This window comes from Lactuca virosa, chromosome 5 (genome assembly GCF_052849685.1).
Source record: "Lactuca virosa cultivar CGN04683 chromosome 5, Lactuca_virosa_CGN04683_v6, whole genome shotgun sequence".
Taxonomy (NCBI): Eukaryota; Viridiplantae; Streptophyta; class Magnoliopsida; order Asterales; family Asteraceae; genus Lactuca; species Lactuca virosa.
Genome location: NC_136430.1, coordinates 391,158,622 through 391,179,529, shown reverse-complemented (window position 1 = coordinate 391,179,529; position 20,908 = coordinate 391,158,622). Strand labels below are relative to the sequence as shown.

Below are 20,908 nucleotides of genomic sequence, written 5' to 3'. Positions count from 1 at the left end.
CCTCCACCTAAAGATGTTAAACCTATTGGGTTAAGATGGTTGTACAAAACTAAACGAAATATGAATGGATCAATTACAAGGTACAAAGCGCCCCTAGTCGCTAAAGGCTATGTACAAGAGCAAGGCATTGATTTTGATGAAGTATTTGTGCTGGTAGCTCGACTCGAGACAATAAGACTATTGATTGCTCTTGCGGCCGGGAACGGATGGAAGATTCATCACTTAGATGTAAAAACGGCATTTTTATATGGAAATTTAAAAGAAGAAGTGTACGTGTGCCAACCGGAGGTTTCGTGAATCAAGGTGAAGAAACAAAAATCTACAAATTGGAAAAAGCATTATACGGTCTTCGACAATCTCCACGTGCATGGAATTTGAAGCTTAATAACACATTGAAAAATATGGGTTTTAAACGGTGCATGCAAGAAAATGCGGTTTATAGAAAGGTTACATATGAAGAATACATAATAGTTGCAGTTTATGTAGATGATTTGTTCGTGACAGGAACAAGTATAGAGTTTATAAACCAATTCAAGAGACTAATGGTGTAACAGTTTGAAATGTCGGACCTTGGTGAAATAACTTGCTACTTGGGTATTGAAGTATTGCAAGAAAATGGTTGTGTAAAGGTGAAGCAAGAGAGTTATGCTATGAAGATTCTAAAAGAGGCAGACATACAAGAGTGTAATGCAACTCAATGTCCGATGGAGCCGAGACTAAAGATGTCTAAAGCCAAAGATGAACCAGAAGTTGAAGCTACCCATTATCGAAAATTAGTGGGTTGTTTACGATATCTCTTACACACTCGTCCAGATTTAGCATATTCGGTTGGAGTAGTTAGTCGTTATATGCAAAGTCCAAGAGAATCTCATGCACGTGCTATTAAGAAAATTCTTCGTTACTTGCGTGGTACTTCATCTTTTGGGATAGTATATAAACGAAGTAAAATTATGAGCTTGATAGGTTACAGTGATAGCAGTCATAATGTTGATGTTGATGATGATAGAAGTACAACAGGGCATGTTTTCTACCTTGGTGACTCTCCTATCACTTGGTGCTCCCAGAAGCAAGATACAGTAGCGTTGTCCTCGTGTGAAGCTGAGTTCATGGCAGCTACTGCAGCTGCGTGTCAGGCGTTTTGGTTAAGGGAGTTATTGGCTGAGCTGACAGGAATGAAGAAACAGAAGGTGCTGATTCGCATAGACAACAAATCAACAATTGCACTGTCAAAGAATCCTGTCTTTCATGAAAGAAGCAAACACATGCACACTCGATTCCATTTCATTCGAGAGCGTGTGGAAAATGAGCAAGTGATTGTTGAGCATGTTTCGGGAGATAAGCAACGAGCAGATCCACTTATGAAGGCCTTAGGTCAAATAAGGTTCGCAGAGATGAGAGCGTTGCTTGGCGTGCAAGAATACCTGAGTCCGGAAGATGGCGTGATCCAGTCCAGAAGCAAATTCCTTGGAGTGTTGTCCAAGTTCCAGAGAATTTCCTTGAGCCATAAGGATTCTCTACCTGTAATCAGATAGATTTGAAGTTTTTTAGTTATATTTCTTCAATAAGATTTCCTGCGAGTTTATGCAGTAATCATTGTTTCTAGTTTGTTGTTTACCTTAACACAATTATTATTATTATTATTATTATTATTATTATTATTATTATTATTAATATTATTATTATGTTTGTATTCTCTGAATAAAATATTTCGCTGTAACACTAGTCAAAATAGGTCAATAGACAATCACATGTGATTATGCCAATCATGTAATGTGATTTTGTTAAACTAGTAATGTGATAAGAGTGCTATGTAGTTCATGATAAATTCTAATACAAATATGAACTTTCTTTATGATACAACTCAAAGTATACGTCCATACGATTCCAAAAATATAGAGAATGTCTGAATTTGACCTCGCATGAAGAAGTTATGATAAACCGAACACTATAAATCTCTATAATAAGAGGAATTTAAAATAGACTTAGAATTAGCTATTGGAGTCTAAAAGAGAGTTCTAGTACTTGTAAATACCTACGCGTGCATATAAAGAACGTCAAAAACGGAGTTCTTATGTGAAAGTTACGGCCTTCCGAAGATTCAGCTGTCAGAAACCCTAATCTGACTGAGCTCGGCGTGAGCACAGAACTCACGACGTGAGGAGTCATTTATCCACATCTCGGAATCTAGAAGGTGTGTGACGAGGCTGCGAGGGGATAAGATCCAAACTCACGACGTGAGCAAGGATATGTCACGACGTGAGGAGTCACATGGCCACCTTCCGAAGCTAGGGACGCAAATGGCAAGTCTACGGGGATAAGATCCAAACTCACGACGTGAGCCTTATAAAACTCACGACGTGAGGGTCCAAAATCCTTACTATAAATAGCAGGTCCGACTTCAGCCATTCTTACACCTAAAATTCCTTCTCCTCTCTCCTTTGGTGAGACCATCTTGCATCCCGAGCCCCGACGACCTTGTATGCTGACCGTTTCTGCTTAGATTACATAAAATCACGCTACTAGGGTGAGTTTCACGGCCCCACTTTCTAATATTTTGGGGGAAAACGCATGCTAAATATTATATATACGTTATTATTATGTCTATATATTAGTATATAGTTATAATAGCCAGGGTATAGTTGTTCTAAATATAATATTTTGAATATATACAACTATTATCAACTTGTCAGCATGTTAATTTACTAATGTAGATCTTGAGTTATACTTAGGATTCTATATATATGTTGTGTGCGATATAGTTCTGAAGTTATATTCGGAAGTTCTATATGTTAAGTTATAAAGTATGTTGCTATTATTGGTTTTATGTCAAGATAAAACTTGGTATGTTATATGTTGTTATTGTTAGTTTTATGTCAAGATAAAACTTAGTATGTTATATATTGTTATTGATAGTTAATGCCAAGATAAAACTAGGAACGTTATATGTTGTTATTATTGGTTTTAGGTCAAGATAAAACCTGGTTTTACTTCAAGATATAGCTGTTATACTGCCTAAATGTTATGAAGTTAGGAGTAATGTTTAAAAGCATAGTCTAGTAACTTAGGGTTTTAGACATGAAAATGCTTTTGTTGTTAGAGCTATAGGAAGCCGTCGAAGTCTACATGAGTAATTGTATTCATCAACTAAGATTGGGGATCTTAGCGAAAATCCTCTGAACTGTAACCGTTAATCCCGTGTGAGCGAGGAAGTCGTGTATAATTAGTATACGGGTTGACCACCCCACTTGTGACTGTTAGCTACAGTCAACCAAAAGCGAGTGATGAACTATCCTTTTACTTGTTATTGTTCCGGCGTCGATGAAGCGTACGGTGTTGTTCTCATGGTAAATCATGAGTGTATTTTATCAGAGGTATTATGTCACAGCCGCGGTTACAGGCTCATGGTAGCCAATTATTAGAAGCATTATACTTTGTCGTATACAAGTATTAATGTTAAGTATAAGTTTCCCCCTACTTATACCTTAGGTTTAAGGAATGTTTAGGTATAACACTTAATTGATAAGTAAACTATTATACCTAATATACCTACTAAATGTTGGAGAGTCAAAATGATACTTTCAAAACTATACTTTTGAACGTGGAAAAATATATTATTTTATGGAGTCAAAACCTGTGGACTCACCAACTTTATGTTGACGTATTTTAAAATGCATGTGTTTTCAGGAACTTGAAAAGCGGGTATGTATTCGAACAGAAGAAGTTTTACTATTACCTTTATGTTCATTAAGAAGTATGCCATAGTCGGATATTATGTAATAGGTTCTTGAAAAACAGTTATGTAACTTTCAATTATCAATAAATGTATGTATTTTCTTAGTACTGTTCAATATATGTTATATAACTGTGATACGAAGAATGACGTTACACTACCCGGTGTTTCCGCCGATGGCTGGGGGTGTGACATTCGCCTACTTGCCTTTGTGTTGTATATATCTTTTTTTATAACAACAGTATTTTATAAAACAAAAATGATGATGTTAATCTTTATCCAGATTAATATGAGCAAACCGGAAAGTGCACTTTCTTACTAATAATTGGGCAAACATTATTTGTTTTACATATTATGCCTTCAAATGCAAACAATAACAATCTACACCACAAAAACACAAACCAACTTAAATCTTTTCAGATCGATATGCTATTTGGAATTCCCTTCCCCGTAAGTCCACCCTCATGACTCTTATCCGACGTATTCGGATAAAGCAAAGTATACGCAACCTTCACTGGTCCATTCCTATTTTTCAATCTCTCATCATTGTTCCTTATCATTATCCTCTTTTCAATCTCCTCCAGTTTCTTCCCAAACCTCTCAAACGCCTCTAATGCATCAGTATCCCCAGTCCAATGCGGAGACTCGCTTTGACCAAGATAAATCTCATCAGTCGAATGCCTCGACAGAATCTCTATAAGCGAAACTCCAAGCAATGTTTGAAGCTGGCTTGTGATCGTTTCCAGGAAAGCTTTTTCTGGGTCTGATTCCAACTTTGCGTACTCCGGCGTTCCTTTCTTTGGCATGAACCGGCGGCTGACGGTGGGGCGGTTGGGGAGGTATCCAGCGTAAGGGTATTGACCGAAATTGACTGCCGCATGGAGAGCTGACGCCACCCATATGATGATTGTACAGGTGTCGATAAGCTCTTCACGTGTCTGCATCTTAGGCCACCATGGCTCGTCTTTCTTGTCACCGTGGCCTTCTGTTCTCAACTCCTCCCACCATAACTGGACTTCTGAATCTTCTCTAACGACGTCGTCTGAGGAGTAATATATACAGCAGTATTCTTCAACCCAGGTTTTGATCGCCGACCAAATCTCAAGTCCGTCCACCGCGAAAGGGTAGTCTTCTAACAGCAGTTTTAAGCCGTTGGGTTCGTTTGGATCCTTCACAGCTACACCTCTACATATATAATTCACAAACTCTTTATATGTTACAAACAATTAAAGCTCGATCACTCGACATAGTAACGTACATTGGCTAATTGTATATTATACCTCTTAAGTAGATCAGCTGGCAGCGCCTGTTCTGGGAAGACCCAGTTCTTATAAATAACAGCAGACATTTCCATGGCGTATTTGGCCGGAAATACAGTCATTTCAAGTACACCCCCGGCGTTGATGAGTATTTGTCGAGCTAACGCGTTTATGTGCATTGTATCACGAAAATGTGGATGAAGAAGTTTGTATATAGGATGAAGAACACTTAACTGTCGATTCGTAGCAATTATGAATGGTTCTATTACTGCATGGGTGTTCAACCTGCACAACTAACATCAATCAAAAAAACTAAAAAAAACACGATCAAAGAACTGAAGTAGAAAATGTTTACAGATCAAGTACGATACCAGTGGCTAATAAGTTGATGATATCCGGAGTCATTCACGGCGGCGTAAGCCTTAGCCAACTGCCATATGGTGGCTTCAACACCATCGTCGCATGGAGTAAAGACTTCACTAGTGCAGCCATTGTTTTCTGACTTGGGATCATTCGGTAAACTTAACTCGATTGCAAGTGGTTTAAGTGTGTCATCGTGTTGCAGCAAGAGGACTGTTCTGGTGGCATATATCTTCGAATCCGTGGTGTTGATTCTTGTCAGGTATGGCATCAATGCATCATGATGATCCAAGATGAACAACTTATTTTCTTGTAAAGCCTACACATGATATCCAAATACGTACATCAGAAAATTAATAAACACAAAACACAAAACTCATCTGGGTTTAATTCGTACTTGTTCTACAGTTAGTCCGTTCATGTTTGGTTCGAGATGTTCCTTTGTCATGGAGCTTGTTTGGTCGCCATATTCTTTGGGATCAAGCTTACTAATTGGTGGGAACTCCTGGTGAGGTAGAAAGTAGAAACATTAAAGGTTAAAAATTCAAATTCGTGGTTGATCGATCCCAAGACTTTGATATATTGAACTTACTTGAAGTCGCCGGATGACTACCGGATTTACACCGGCGAGCATTTCTCTTCCAAATTCTTCATCTGTTCTCCATGCAGACTTGTCCACTACAAAAAGTCCACTTTTTTTAATTATTTCCTACTCAAAGATAAAAACTGAAAAAGATTAATTATAAGTTTCGCTTACCCTAGCTATAAGCAGATTTTCATACCTTCGATAACATCGGGCATTGGGAATGTAAGAGGCTCTTCTCCATCGTTACGTAAGAGTTCTTTCACCAACTCCACATGAATCCGTTTTCTGATCTTGCTAACAGAGCGTTTGGGGAGCTTAAGCCCATCTGTGTAGAGATTCAGTATATCTTTAAAAGAATCAAATTCGTTCGGAGTTTTATCAAACAATGCCTTGATCTCAGGACGAACCACTTGGCCTATAGATTTAGCTGAATAGCCTAAGAAATCTGAGAACTTGACTTGATTAAATCGTTCATCTCGTGGAACATAAATGTTCAAACTTAGAAGAAACAATCTCTTTTCGGAATTTGGATCAGTTTTGGTTGGCTTTCGACCTGTTCTTCCTCTTCGTGGATATGGATACTCCTGGGATCCACCCAAAACGGGTCGGGTATGATCCGGACCCTTATCAGGGAAACCCAAATCGTTATAGTAAGCGTAGTCATAAACCCTATCCCATTTCTTTAGCATTCCTGAACCAGTTCCTCTAAGGTTGATAAGTTCTTGTTCTCTATAGTGCCGTAGTGGTTTCGGTGTGGAACAAGGTAAATAAGCCTAAGAACATCCAAATGGAGAGTTTAATGAGAAACTTGCATCAGATGTAAAACTTAGTTGTCATTGAAACTGTATCACTAGATGTCACATTGACATTATGTGTGTATTTAGAGTTCAATGATAATTATTTAATAGAAAAATAAAAGTTTTTTAATACTTCAATAAATATTTAAATATGTTCCAATGAACTATGTAGTAATACATTATAAGAAAATTTGATAGAATTACATTTAAGATAGAACGATAATGTGTAAATCCATTAAATTCTAGAAGTTCAATACATAGATATAACAAATATTTAATGAGTTTACATTAAAAATATAACATATTTGAATTAAACTATTTACTATTAAAAACAATTATGATTTTACTTTTATCTACATTTTAGAATATTATAGTTTATATTTTTTTCTAATTATAGTAGATTCATCAAAAATACATATTAATATTTGATGTTATAATAACTAGATTTATTTTTTAAAATTAGTGTGGAAAGTAGAATCAACTCTAATAAATAAAAGTTTTTTTGTGACATGTCATTCTTACATTAACTTGGACACATGTCATTTTTTAGTGAATAAATGTTTTTTTCATTTGTCATTTTCTCATTTTTTATCTTTTCTTAATTAACAAATCAAATTTACACATCAATTAATAATTGCTTTAATTTAAAAGGAAACATATGTGTTTCCTTTTAAATTCAAATTTCAAATTTTAAATTTCAAATTTAAATAAATTTTTGTTTAAATTTCGTGTGTATATATATATATATATATATATATATATATATATATATATATATATATATCCAACCCGTATAAGATACGAGTCTTACAACTAGTATTGTATTTAATAAAAATTCAGAGTACAAATATTTAATAAGACAAAATTAGAAGAATAAAATATTATAGTTATGGTATTAATAAAAAAAAAGGTGATATGCTTTTTTAAATAAATAAATATATGTAGCTATAACTGGTTGTATTTAACATTTTCTAAAGATAAAAAAAAAATAGTATAATAATCGTTCATTGAATTGCACGTTGTTTTGTAGAAAACATTTAGAATTGGGCCATTTGTGTCAAATACAAGATCATAAATACAAGGAGATAATTTTTTTAAACGTGAATGGGACCATTTGTCTCAAAAACATTTTGAATTGCACGTTGTTTTATATAAAATATTTTATAGATCAACATAAAATTTGTTATATTGAAATTTCAATCCTATTCTTGTATATAACGTCCCGAATACTTTTTAATATTGAAAATTTCTTTATAGATGAAAATCAAACTTATATAATTTTGTACTGAAGACATAACTTTATCGAAACAAAATTTTACAACTGTATTTTTACATATTCTTAGTAAGACATTAATAAAATATTGAAAAAAAAGAATACAAAAAGAAAAAAATAGACAACATACTTCCATAAATTAGTCGATGAAGTTCCTTGATTTTTCTTTTTCACATGATTAATATCTTGAACTGTTCTGGAATCGACTTTTGATCTAAAGAAAATAATTTTGATCTAAAGAAAATAAAAGACACCGACTTGTGATCCAAAGAAAAGAAAAGACACCGACTTTTGATCCAAATAAAAAACAAAGACTTATATCAGTCTATCTATAAAATGTTAAATCTGTTGTGCTCCTAAAACAACATATTTTAAATAAAATAAAATTTATATATAAATGTTTAATCATTAGAAAAGTGGAAGAACATCGTTGATAAACTAGTAAAAGTACGTTATATATTTGTATCTTGTCGATAAAATATACTAATATTTAGTTTGAAACTTACTAAAAATGTAATGTCTTGTTTTATTTTTAAAACAACCTAAAAGTGTTGGAATTTTTTAGATAAAAAGATGTATTTTTTATTAACAAGTATGTGTCACTTAATAGGTTCTGCGAACAAAAAAGAAAAGAAATATATAAAGACTTGCAAGATAAAACAAAGTTCTGTATCAAAATTCAATGCAAGGACCTTACTTCTAATTATAAAATTAAATAATTTTAAATAAATATTCGTCATGTGATGCATGAAGCATGATGCACATTAAGTTGGAAGCCACATTCTTATAACTAATAAAATCTCTTATCCTATTGTTTTGGACCTATTTGTACATAATTAAACATAAAATAATTAAAAAAAATAAACTCATGATAACATAAAATAGTTGTTTGATACTTTGATTTATTCAAATCTTACCTTTTGAATATAAAAATAAGAGCAGACTGGAGAAGTGAATCTTATTGGATAGGAAAGTAGTATAATATTAAGATGTATATTGTATATTTTAATTCTACACATCACATTCTGGCCTATTTACTTTCTAAAGTATATAAGAATTGTCGTACGTAACAACCTATCGTTGAAATAACTTAATTGTCCTATATATAAACAATAAATTTATGTTCGTTTCATATATAAAACGAATTTTTTTTTTTATTTTCTCATGTTAGGAAATTATATAAGTTAATTTCGGTCGATTGAATCAATTTCGGATAACAGCGACGCATTACTAAAATTAACTCAATTCTATATAGATTCCTAAACGCCTTAGTTTCCTAATAAACTTGATTGCCGAAATTAACTTGGGATGAGCAAAAATCGAACCGAAAACCGAAAAACAAAAAAAAACCGACATAATCGAAACCGAAAAACTGAAACCAAAGCAATAACCGACGGTTTAGGTTTGAATTTTACAAAAACCGAAAAATAACGGGTTGGTTCGGTTTTGACGTATAAAACCGCCCATAAAAACCGAACCGATCCACATGTATATTATTTATTATGTTATAAACTTTTAGTTTTAGACTTTAGATTTTATCCCTTTAGTACTTTATGTTTATTTTCAACAAACTGTTAATGATGTTAAACTTTGATATTTTGAATACCTTTATGCTTTTAGAATACTAGAATCCGTACTCTTTATTTTAGTATATTTAAAATAGATACAATACTATTTATCGCGACGTACTTTCTGAGTTTGAACCCAAAAACTAGAAAAAAAAAACAGGAGCTCATAAACCCACGGTTTAAAACCGAAAACCCATAAACCCAACCCGGAAAATTGAAAAACTGAACCATGCAAAAACCGAACCTATATGGGTTTAAAAACCGAAAAACCGACTTTCTACGTTTGGTTTGATTTTAGCCAAAAACCGACCCATGCTCATCCCTAAAATTAACCCATTCCAAAAAAAAAAAAAAAAAAAAACATATAGTTTCTCAAACATTTTAAGGGTCATCCTTTCTGTTTGTTTGTCACTTGTCACATTCTCATTCAATTTGCCAAATGTCATTTTGTGGTTTTTTTGAATAAATTTTTTTTTTCCACATGTCATTTTATGAGTTTTTCTATTTTATTAAATTTCATATAATATTTTAATGTAATAATTATAATAAATATAGTATTAAATAGATATCAATTTCATTAATGAACTACCTTTTAATTTCAAAATTCTCAAAATTTAAGCTCATTAGTTTCTTTTATTTATTTAAATTTAAAAGACAAAAAATATTTATATTATAATAATTTATTATTTTTCTTATTTTCTTATAAATTCAAAGTTCTCAAATATTTTGACATTTATAATTAACCTTTTTTTTAAATTAACTCATATAATACATGGGTCTCACAACTAGTTGGATATAAACAACTTCTAATTTGACCATAAAATTTTGATTATCGAGATTAACTTGATATTATAAGTCTTACAAACCAAAATTAAACTATTTATTAAAATATTCCACATCTTTGAAACAAAAGTTTAATGATAAAGACATATTATCTCTATTTTATATTTATTGTCCACTTTTAATTTTTGAATTCTTTATATTTCAATTTTGATTTTAAATATTTTTGTTTTTTATATATAATACTTAATGCTAAATATATGAATGAATTGTATTTTAAATGTCTTTTTATTTTTATAAGTTTCATTAATTATTAACTAATAAATAATACAAATAAAAATATTTAAGATCAAAATTAAAAAATAAAGATTTCAAAAATAAAAAATAAAAAATAAATATGACACATATGGAATATTATATTACGTTATTAATATTGCAAATTAGAATTAGAGCAATTTATAATATGAAATAATAGAAAGAGACAAATAAAAAGCCAAAAATACTCCTATTTAATATACATATCTAAAGTACAAAATACATTAATTTTCATATCTTAGCTTAAATAAAGTTTGAATTTGGGAATATCAACCTGGGTGTGCTAAGAAATGAAAATCTGACATGACAAGAAAGCATCAAATACTCTATGTGATGTCACTTTATTTATAAGAAAAGAGTTAGGTGGCCCCATTGACCCACTAAAACATCTACCAATCACAAATGTATACTCTCCTCCTTTACAAAATACAAGAAACTCTCACTTAATTATTGACATTCAAAACGTGAATAACGACAGGCATCATTGACTACAAAACTTTTAATTGTTCAATCCTTATTTTAATTTATATAATATAGTTGTTTATTTTCATATTATTTAATAAACAAATATATAAAATACATATGGTTGTATAAATTAGTATGCATTTAATTTATTCATTTCGTGACAGTTACATTTATAGTCGTTTCTATATTCATTCTAACAAAAGAATGCAGTAAAAAAAAAAAAAAAGGGTAATTACCTTGTTAGCAAAGAAGACGCGGTTGTACTTATAACGATGCGCAGGGTACACCCACGAGTTGCAGACGAAGTGGACTGTTCCATGATCAGGAACATGTTCTAAGGTCAGAGTTTTGAGGTAAAACTGACTATGGTGTTGGTTCTTTATCACGAAAGCACCAGGAACTCCCATGGATTCATTCCATTCAAATGTCACCGAGAAAGAAGCTTCGCCGGCGGACATCGGCGTCACTTTTTTGATCCAATCTTCAAGAACCGCTGCTTTTCCGATCTCCCCATTCGATCCATTCCCTAAACAATATCAACATTAAGAATATGAATATAGTTTATGTATGATTGTCGGAAAACATAGTGATGGAGATGAACTGACATGAGTCCTCAAAGTAATCCTTGCTGATAAGTTTGATCGAGATACGTTTGCCGAAGAGTTCGTAAACCCTGTCAAGAAACGATGCACCGAAATCATTGAGATCGAGAACGTTTTTCTTCATTAACACCACAGTTCCTTTGATCTTCTTCTTCATCTGCTCCATTTCGTGAGAACTGCTTTTGGTGGAGCTGTTTCCACATAACATCAAGTTCCTTACCCCCATAACTTGTTCTCTCCGGCGGATATCGGGAAGAGAGACCGAATGTTATCGGGCCAAGTGTTGTTGTTTGTGCACTTGTATCGGAATATTTATTAACAGCTGTGGTAGTCTCTAGGTGGTGGGAATGTTTCCTATTCCAGATTCTTGACTTGCAAAGACTTTTTGTATACACACTGTTTTCTCTTTTCTGTAACAACCAGGAATCAAGATGTGTGTGTGTGTGTGTGTGAAAGGATAAAGAAATAGTTGTTATTTAATGTAATTTATAGGAGGGTACCAACCCATGTCTCAAGTAATGTTTTCTTTGTGTCTTTGTCTCTTTTTATTTTTTCCTTTGCTCTTTAACTCCATTGACAAGAATTGTTTATCATTGATATCAAGTTAAGAAGGTAATCTTTAGGTTTAAACATAGAACTTTATTTATTGATTGTTACATTCTTACCACTAGACAAGAATTAATTGTTCAGACTTTCGTGCTAATTAAGGGCATTTGAAATCTATAAATGTAAAGTTGAGTTCAATGAAAATTGTATTTTAGTATTGAGAGTTTGTTGTTATTAAGGAAACTATATCGCAATAAATGATATTAATAGCAGAATAGATCGAATTTGACAACCAACTGTATCAAATAATGTTTAAAAATGTATCGTAATATCTAAACTTATAAAATGTGACCAAATCCATTGATATTTAGATATAATTGTATTAGTTATAACCCGTGAAAACCACGGGTAAAAAGGAAAAATAATATTGATAATTAAAAATAATAATGGAAAAATAAAAAATTTATAAAATTTTATCCTTATTTTTTCATAAACATACCTGTTTAAATTGCATAAATTTTTTAAATTAAAGATGATACCCACAATTAAAGTTCGTAGCAAAACAAACTTAAACAATGAAACAATTAACAAATGAATTAGAAAATATAAATAAGACACTATAAAACAACTTGTTGGGTCTTATAATGTGTTAAACATAAAATATACATTACAATTATAAATATATTCAACAACCATTATTTATTATAGATATATTTTGATATCCAAGAAACATTCAACATATTTTGATGTTAGTGATTATATATTAAACATAACCAATTTAATAACCAATAAAATTTAAAATTTTAATAAAAGAATGACAAAAGGATATGTATTAGATATGTAATAACCCTAGAAGGCTAGAACAAATCAAATATAAGATGCCATCAGGAGAAAAGAAAGAGAAATGAAAGCGACATAAGTTCGTGCAAACTATCGATCGTGAATACCTTCAAAACAATATGCAATTGTTAACCTATCACAATTACATACTTATTTGAATGTCGATTATAGCAAAGAGAGAAGAAACATAGAAAGGACCGACGCTAAAATTCACATCTCACACCGGTCATGAAAACCTTAAAAAATGGGATTCGAAATTGAAAAAGGTATAAATCTTTTTTACATTAATGGTTCAAACATTTAACTTTATTTATTAGATTGAACAGGAATCGAAGAAATCTTAAATATTTCTTTCTAATAATCCGAGAAATTAAAAATAGGATTAATAATTACCTCTTTGAAGAACACAACATTTTCAACTAAAATAAGAGAGTTTGCTTGCAACTGGTAGATGAAGCAATTGAGGAAAATCTGAGGGACGAAGTCAGAGTGGATACACGAAAAATGAAATATTCTACTGAGAACAATTTATCTTTAAATCTTGTGGGTGTAAAATTTTGATAAAATTCTTTTTAATTAATTAAAATTTGATTATATAGTAAACAAATAACATTAATTCCTAAGATTCAGTTACCTAATTGCGGATTCTTATATTATTGTTAAGATTTTATAAGATTTTCTCAGTTAACTAATGTGAAATTATGATATTATTGTCATTGAAGAAGAAGCTAAAACAACTTATATGTCTGAAGACTTATTCCACGAGAAGAAGTTGAAACTCCATACCCCTCCTAGCCAAGAGCGTCCCACATTAAATACCAGAGACTCTCAAAAGTCTCCAGTAGCTATTCGATTCAACGCTGAATCACCCGTTCGAACCCCATCCGCCGACTTCACTTCAAAAATTGTAACGGTTTCATATCACAATCATGGAGACAATGCCCAATCAGGATTCCAAGTGGATCCTGATGTCGATAAAACTCCTAAGGTCTCCAGGAGAACACACTTGCACGTTTTTACTCCTGAGGAGCTACACTCAATCTTTCTTTCATTAACACATACACTACAAACACCTCATGCACCGTAGGGTCCTTTTTCAGTGACCCCTGCTGGAATAGGGTCGTGGCCAAACTTGGTTATAGACCAAGGAGACCGATGAAGCCCTAGAAATTCTTCGTCGTCAACATTACGACCAAGCGACATAGGCATGGTGAGCACCAATGTGCAGGGATCCATAAACCCGGGGGACACCCCGGTGGTGACTGGACAATTTTGGATTGCAGATGATAGCTGGACCAAGTACCAGCCCACAACGGAATCAGAAAAGAAAAGATTTGCAGCTTTCAAAAAGGTGTTAAGAACATGATAAGATGAGCAATCCGATATTTTACTAGAAAGAAAGAGTTACAATATGAAAATGAAGAACACTTGGTAGGAGAGAACCCACCATACTCTCTCTAAGTAGAGGACTACATTTTTGGTACACCCTAAACAAGTGACTATTCCATCTCTATTTATAGAGATAAAAAGGGAATCTTACAAACATAAAGGGAATACTCTAGTCTAGTTATCACTCATAAATTGTAGAGCATTTCCATGCTCCAATAATCTCACCCTAAATGCTTGGAAATGATGAAGGATACAAATACAGTGATAAAAGGCTAAAATACATAGTAACCAACTAGAAAGTGCGGAAATAAAATGATACATAAAGAGAACCAAATGTTGAAATGTCTCTGAAACTCTGAAGTGTTTGTGATGTCTGAAACTAGGCGATGAAATCTCTATAGTCAAAGTCTTCTAAGAATCGAAGGATCAAGCAACTCCGATGTTGAAGAGTGAGATTCCAGTCTACAGATGTGATCAGTAAACCAAGCTGATCATCTTCAAAAGTGTACCACAATAACTTCTGAACTGAACGTCCCATAATCAAGTCCCACTTCGGCTTCAAAAGTCTGAAACATCGCTAGTTCTTGAATCACAATATACCAAAAATTCTTCAAAAGAATAACCTCCTAAAAAAATGAAAACATCCTGTGGTAGAGTTGGAATAATAAAGAAATATGGATCCAGGAATAGAAGTTGCAGTGATCCGCAAGTAAGGACCAGACTTCAAACTTCAATTAGAATTATCATCATGGCGTCGGTTTGACTAAACAGGTAGATGATAAGCCAAGGTCAATTAGCAAACCGCATACTAAATGATCTCCTTTACCCAGGAATCTTCAAAAATCCACACTCTGAAAAACATAACTAATAATCTGGATACTCATAATATTCTCTCCCTATTTTTGATAATCAATACCCAGATATCAAAAAAAAATATGGATGGAGAGTTTCAAATACCAAGAGCTTCGCATGCTCTCCCTAGATGTATGAAGGGTCTCGATAAAAACACGAGAACGAGAGTAAAATACATACTCTCCGGTCATTTGTAGCTTGTTGATTCTGTTGCTGAAAATTGTCTGAACAAGTACCAAAGTAACAATAAGAACTCTGCATGAAAAATCCCTGCTCTGCTGAAAAATGCTGATGTACCTAAACTTCGGTGCTGGAACTCCTGAAGCGGTCTTCAATAAATAAAGTCCACTTGCTCAAGACACATGGTTCGTCACCCGAAGATCAAGAGCGACAAGTCATAAAAATCTCGTAGAGCGAAGGTTGCGAAACAACTTAGTTGATCAAACGCAACTACGGTGCCATCATAGTGTAACATCCCAAAAATCATGAACAAAAATTTCATTTTAATTATTAAATAAAACCATGGTTTTCAAAACCTATCGTCCAATACATAAGTCAAGTATCCAAAACATCACAATCATGTTTATAAAACATAATATCCATAACAAAACACCAGAGTAAACATCCCAGGCTAAAACATCATGGTGTGTGCAATGCAGTCATCCCAAGCTCTTCCCTTTGCTACCAGAAGTACCTGAAACCAAAACTGAAAACTGTAAGCACGAAGCTTAGTGAGTTTCCCCAAACTACCACATACCATACACATAATTACATATAAACATATTGTGGGCCCCGACCCTTCATCGGGCCCCGTCCGGCATCGGACAGTGTCCGACATCGGGCCCCGCCTGCCATCGGACAATGTCCGGCATCGGGCCCCACCCGACATCGAGAAAAGCTCAGTATACATATAAACATATCAAAAAATACACATAGAATAATCACATAACATAAGCATAAAAACATTCCTCGGTCCCCGACCGACATCGGACCGTAATCCGTAAAGCATACAAACATTCCTCGGGCATTGCCCTGCATCGAACCGTAATCCAGAAACATACAAATACAGACACATGGAAGAATCATGAAGACATCAAGCTTACAAACATTCCTCGGGCACCGCCCGACATCGGATCATAATCCGGAAAACATATAAACCTACATCGGGGATCCCCCGGCATCAGACCTTAGTCCGGAATACATACAGTCATAAATACGTGCCGACATTGGTTCCTTCGACCCATTCAAACAGGAGGAAAACTCACCTCCAATGTCGGAAGCTAGCTGAAACGTCTCTTCCCCGGAATCAGCTCTACTCACTCCCTGAACCAAAACAACCCCTTAAATACCATTTCATACTCATAACCCTTTAGGGTCAACTATGGTCAAAGTCAAAGTCAAGGTCAAAGTCAAAGTCAACGCTTCGAGTTGACTCAACTCATCGAGTTATCCTTTAACTTCCCGAGTTCCCATATATCTCATAATCGTGCCTTGTCGAATCAACTCGTCGAGTCCTCCCTAAACTTGTCGAGTTCTTCCTTTTAATAGAATCGGGACACTTCAGCCCAACTCGTCGAGTTCCTCTATGAACTCTTCGAGCTCTTCAGTCTGTTAACCCTTCTTAATGCATTAAGCCCTTATTCTTCAAATCCAAGTCCTATATTCCAGATCTGGGTCGAAAATACATCTAGGAGGGTAAAGTTTCCAACTTTACCCATTAAAACCCACTCTAGAAGAAATAAGCTCTAACCCTAACCCAAAAAGGCCAAAGTCTTGATCCAAAAACAACCAAAACTACAAGATAGACCATGAGGTCATAGATTTGGACTCTAGGGACTAAATGATCATGTAAAGTTCCAGCTTTCTCTACATGCATGTCCATTAGAAGCTCCACAAGGACAAAATGATGGTCTAAAGGTTGCATAGGACTTCCATGGCCATAAATTTGGCACCTTTATGCTATGAAAACCCCACAACTCCCAAGGACCATGATATTTGGATCAAAACCAAGCAAAATAACCCTAAAAGAAGATCTAAACAACAACAAGGCAAGGTTCCAGCTTTATACCTGCAAAATGTCGTGGATGAGGCATGGATTTTGGATCTACAAACTCCTTCTTGCATCCTCAAGCTTTTCCTTCTTCCAATGGCTTCAATGCACACACTAAAACACTTAAAATGGTTCACAAACACTCACAATAGCATTAAGGTTTCGAGATTAGGGTTTTGGACAGTGGAGGCTAAAAATGAGGCCAACACCTTGGGGTTAAGGTGTTTAAATAGGGTGCAAACCCCGGAAATTAGGTTTTCATCTCTGCCAGCCTACTCGTCGAGTTAAGGCCTCCCAACTCGTCGAGTAGGTCACTTAAAATACGCGGCCCTTATGATCTCTACTCGACGAGTTTAGGGCTCCCAACTCGTCGAGTTGCTCTGTAAAATAGAATAAATTATAAGTTAAATACATACCAGGAATCAGGCGTTACAATTCTCCCCCACTTGTCTCAGACTTCGTCCTCGAAGTCCACTGTCTCAAATAATCCTAGATAGTGCTCCCTCATCTCCTCCTCTGGCTCCCACGTCCACTCTGACCCCTTGCGGTGCAGCCACTGCACCTTCACTAACTGCACAACCTTGTTCCTCAAGGTTTTTATCTTCCGATCCAGAACCGCCACTAGCTTATCAACGTAGTTCAGGCTGTCGTCCACCTGAATATCCTTCAAATGCACAACTGCGGAATCATCCACTAAGCACTTCTGCAGCTGGGAGACATGAAAGTACTGTGGATCTGACTAAGCTCGGCTGGAAGATCAAGACGATAAGCTACGTGGCCCACCCGAGCCAAAACCCTGAACGGACCAATGTACATGGGACCCAGCTTGACCCGCTTCTTGAATCGGATGACACCCTTCCAAAGTGACACCTTCAGGAGAACCATATCTCCTACCTGAAACTCTAGGTCCGATCGGCGCTTGTCGGCATAGCTCTTTTTCCGACTCTGAGCAGTCTGGAGCCTGCTCCGGACCTGCTGGATCTTCTCAGTAGTCTTGAGTACCACTTCGGTACTCCCCATGACCCTCTGACCTACCTCGCCCCACCAAATTGAAGTCCTACATTTCCTCCCGTAGAGCATCTCAAAGGGAGGTCGGTCTATGTTGGCGTGATAACTGTTGTTATACGAAAATTCCGCTAACGGAAGATACGTATCTCAACTCCCGCCAAAATCTAACACGCATGCGCGTAGCATATCCTCCAGAGTCTGAATCATCCTCTCACTCTTCTCATCCGTATGAGGGTGAAAAGTTGTACTGAAGTGAAGACAAGTACCCATCTCTTCATGAAACCGCATCCAAAATCTGGAAGTGAAGCGAACATCTTGGTCTGACACAACCAACATCGGCACTCCATGACGTGCCACTACCTCGCGTACGTAGATCTCGACAAGATTCTCAGCCGATATACTCTTCTGGATCGGGATGAAATGTGTACTCTTGGTCAACCAATCCACGATGACCCAAATCGAATCTACTCTATGTGCAGTCCTGGGAAGCTTTGTGATGAAATCCATGGTGATGTCTTCCCATTTCCACACGGGAATCTCCAATTGCTGGATCTTGTCGTGAGGTCGTTGGTGCTCGGCCTTGACTTTCCTACAAGTCAAGCACCGCTCCACATACCAAGCTATGTCCCACTTCATGCAGGGCCACAAATAATCAACGCGAAGATCCTGATACATCTTCATTGCCCCAGGATGAAAGGAGAATCTCGACTTGTGAGCCTCCTCCATCAGAACCTGGCGTACACCGCCCCAGTAAGGAACCCAGACCCTCCAAAGCAGGTTCAACAACCCACGACTGTCATATTCAAATGAAGCCACCTGACCTATGATCTGCTCACACTTCCGGTGCTCCTCCTTCATACCCTTGACCTGAGCCTCCCGAAACCGTTCCAACAACGGAGTAATCACTGTCATCCTCAGGCATATATCCCGAATCGGACCCGCGACCGCCTTACGGCTAAGCGCATCCGCCACCACATTAGCCTTCTCCGGGTGATAAAGGATCTCACAGTCATAATCTTTCACTACATTTAACCAACAACACTATCTCATGTTCAAATTCGGCTGATCCATCGGGTACCTCAAGCTCTTGTGGTCCGTGTAAATGGTACAACGAACCCCATAAAGGTAATGTCACCAAAACTTGATGGAAAAAACCAAAGCCCCTAGCTCCAAATATTACGTCGGGTAATTCGCCTCATGAGGCTTCAACTCCCTTGAAGCGTACGCTATCACGCGGCCCCGCTGCATCAACACTGCACCCATACCCGTGATCGAAGCGTCACAATAAACCACGAAATCGTAGACACCCTCCAGCAAGGTCAAAATCAGTGCCTCGCACAACCGCCGTCTGAGAGTCTCGAAAGTTGCCTGCTACTCAGGCCCCCAGCGGAATGTCATCGACTTCTTGGTCGATCGGGTCAATGGAACAACGATCTTGGAGAAATCTTGGATGAATCTCCGATAATAATCCACCAAACCAAGAAAACTCCGAGTCTCTAATGGAGACCTCGGAACCTCCCACTGCATCACGACCTCTACCTTGGCCGGATCGAACAGAATACCCTTCTGGTTGACAAGGTGCCCCAGAAACTGCACCTCGCACAACCAGAACTCGCACTTGGAGAACTTTGCGAAAAGTCTCTCCCTCCTCAGTGTCTCCAGCACCTCCCACAGGTGCTCCTCGTTCTGCTCCTGAGTCTTGGAATACACCAAGATGTCATCGATAAAAACTATCACGGACCGGTCCAACATAGGTCTACACACGCGATTCATGAGATCCATGAACGCGGCAGGAGCATTGGTGAGCCCAAACGACATCACCACGAACTCATAGTGACCATAGCGAGTCTGAAAGGTTGTCTTTTACACATCGTCGTCCCTGACTCGCATCTGGTGATAGCCTGATCGCAGATCAATCTTGGAGAACCAAGATGCACCCTGAAGCTGGTCAATTAAGCCATCAATCCTCGGGAGGGGATAACAGTTCTTCACCATTACCTTATTCAACTCCTGGTAATCTATGCACATCCGATGTGACCCGTCCTTCTTCTTCACAAACAGAACCGGGGCTCCCCATGGCGAACTACTCAGCCTGATAAATCCCGTATCTAACAGCTCCTGCAGCTGTGTAGACAAATCCTGCATCTCGGGAGGAGCCAACCGATATGGTGCATTGGCTATCAGAGTCGCACCAGGAACTAGGTCAATCCTAAACTCTACCTTCCTATCCGGAGGTACCCCAGGCAAATCCTCTGGGAACACGTCCGGGTACTCCCGTACGATTGGTACATCATGCACGGTCGCCTTACCCTTATCCCGGGTATCCATGACATAGGCGACACAACCTGTGCAACCTTGTTGTAGGCAGCGTCTCGCCCTCACTGCTGAACACAAAGTCGGTCCACATTGCGGCCTCTCGCTCTGAATCACCAAACCTCCCCCACTTGGGGTTCAAACTCGCACTAGCTGTTGCTCGCAGTCGATCACT

At 36.3% G+C, this 20,908-nt stretch overlaps 1 protein-coding gene across 1 annotated transcript; it reads right to left on the bottom strand.

Annotated features, from left to right (window-relative positions):
* Positions 1-4,020: 4,020 nt before the first annotated feature.
* Positions 4,021-12,208, bottom strand: LOC145117764 (putative linoleate 9S-lipoxygenase 5). Its single transcript, XM_079054075.1, has 8 exons — positions 11,739-12,208; positions 11,370-11,659; positions 6,132-6,708; positions 5,942-6,027; positions 5,747-5,854; positions 5,361-5,668; positions 5,011-5,274; positions 4,021-4,915 (listed from the first exon to the last, which is right to left on the bottom strand). Exons 1-8 carry the CDS (start codon positions 11,959-11,961, stop codon positions 4,147-4,149), a joined length of 2,625 nt encoding a protein of 874 aa, XP_078910201.1. The 5' UTR covers positions 11,962-12,208; the 3' UTR covers positions 4,021-4,146.
* Positions 12,209-20,908: the final 8,700 nt, after the last annotated feature.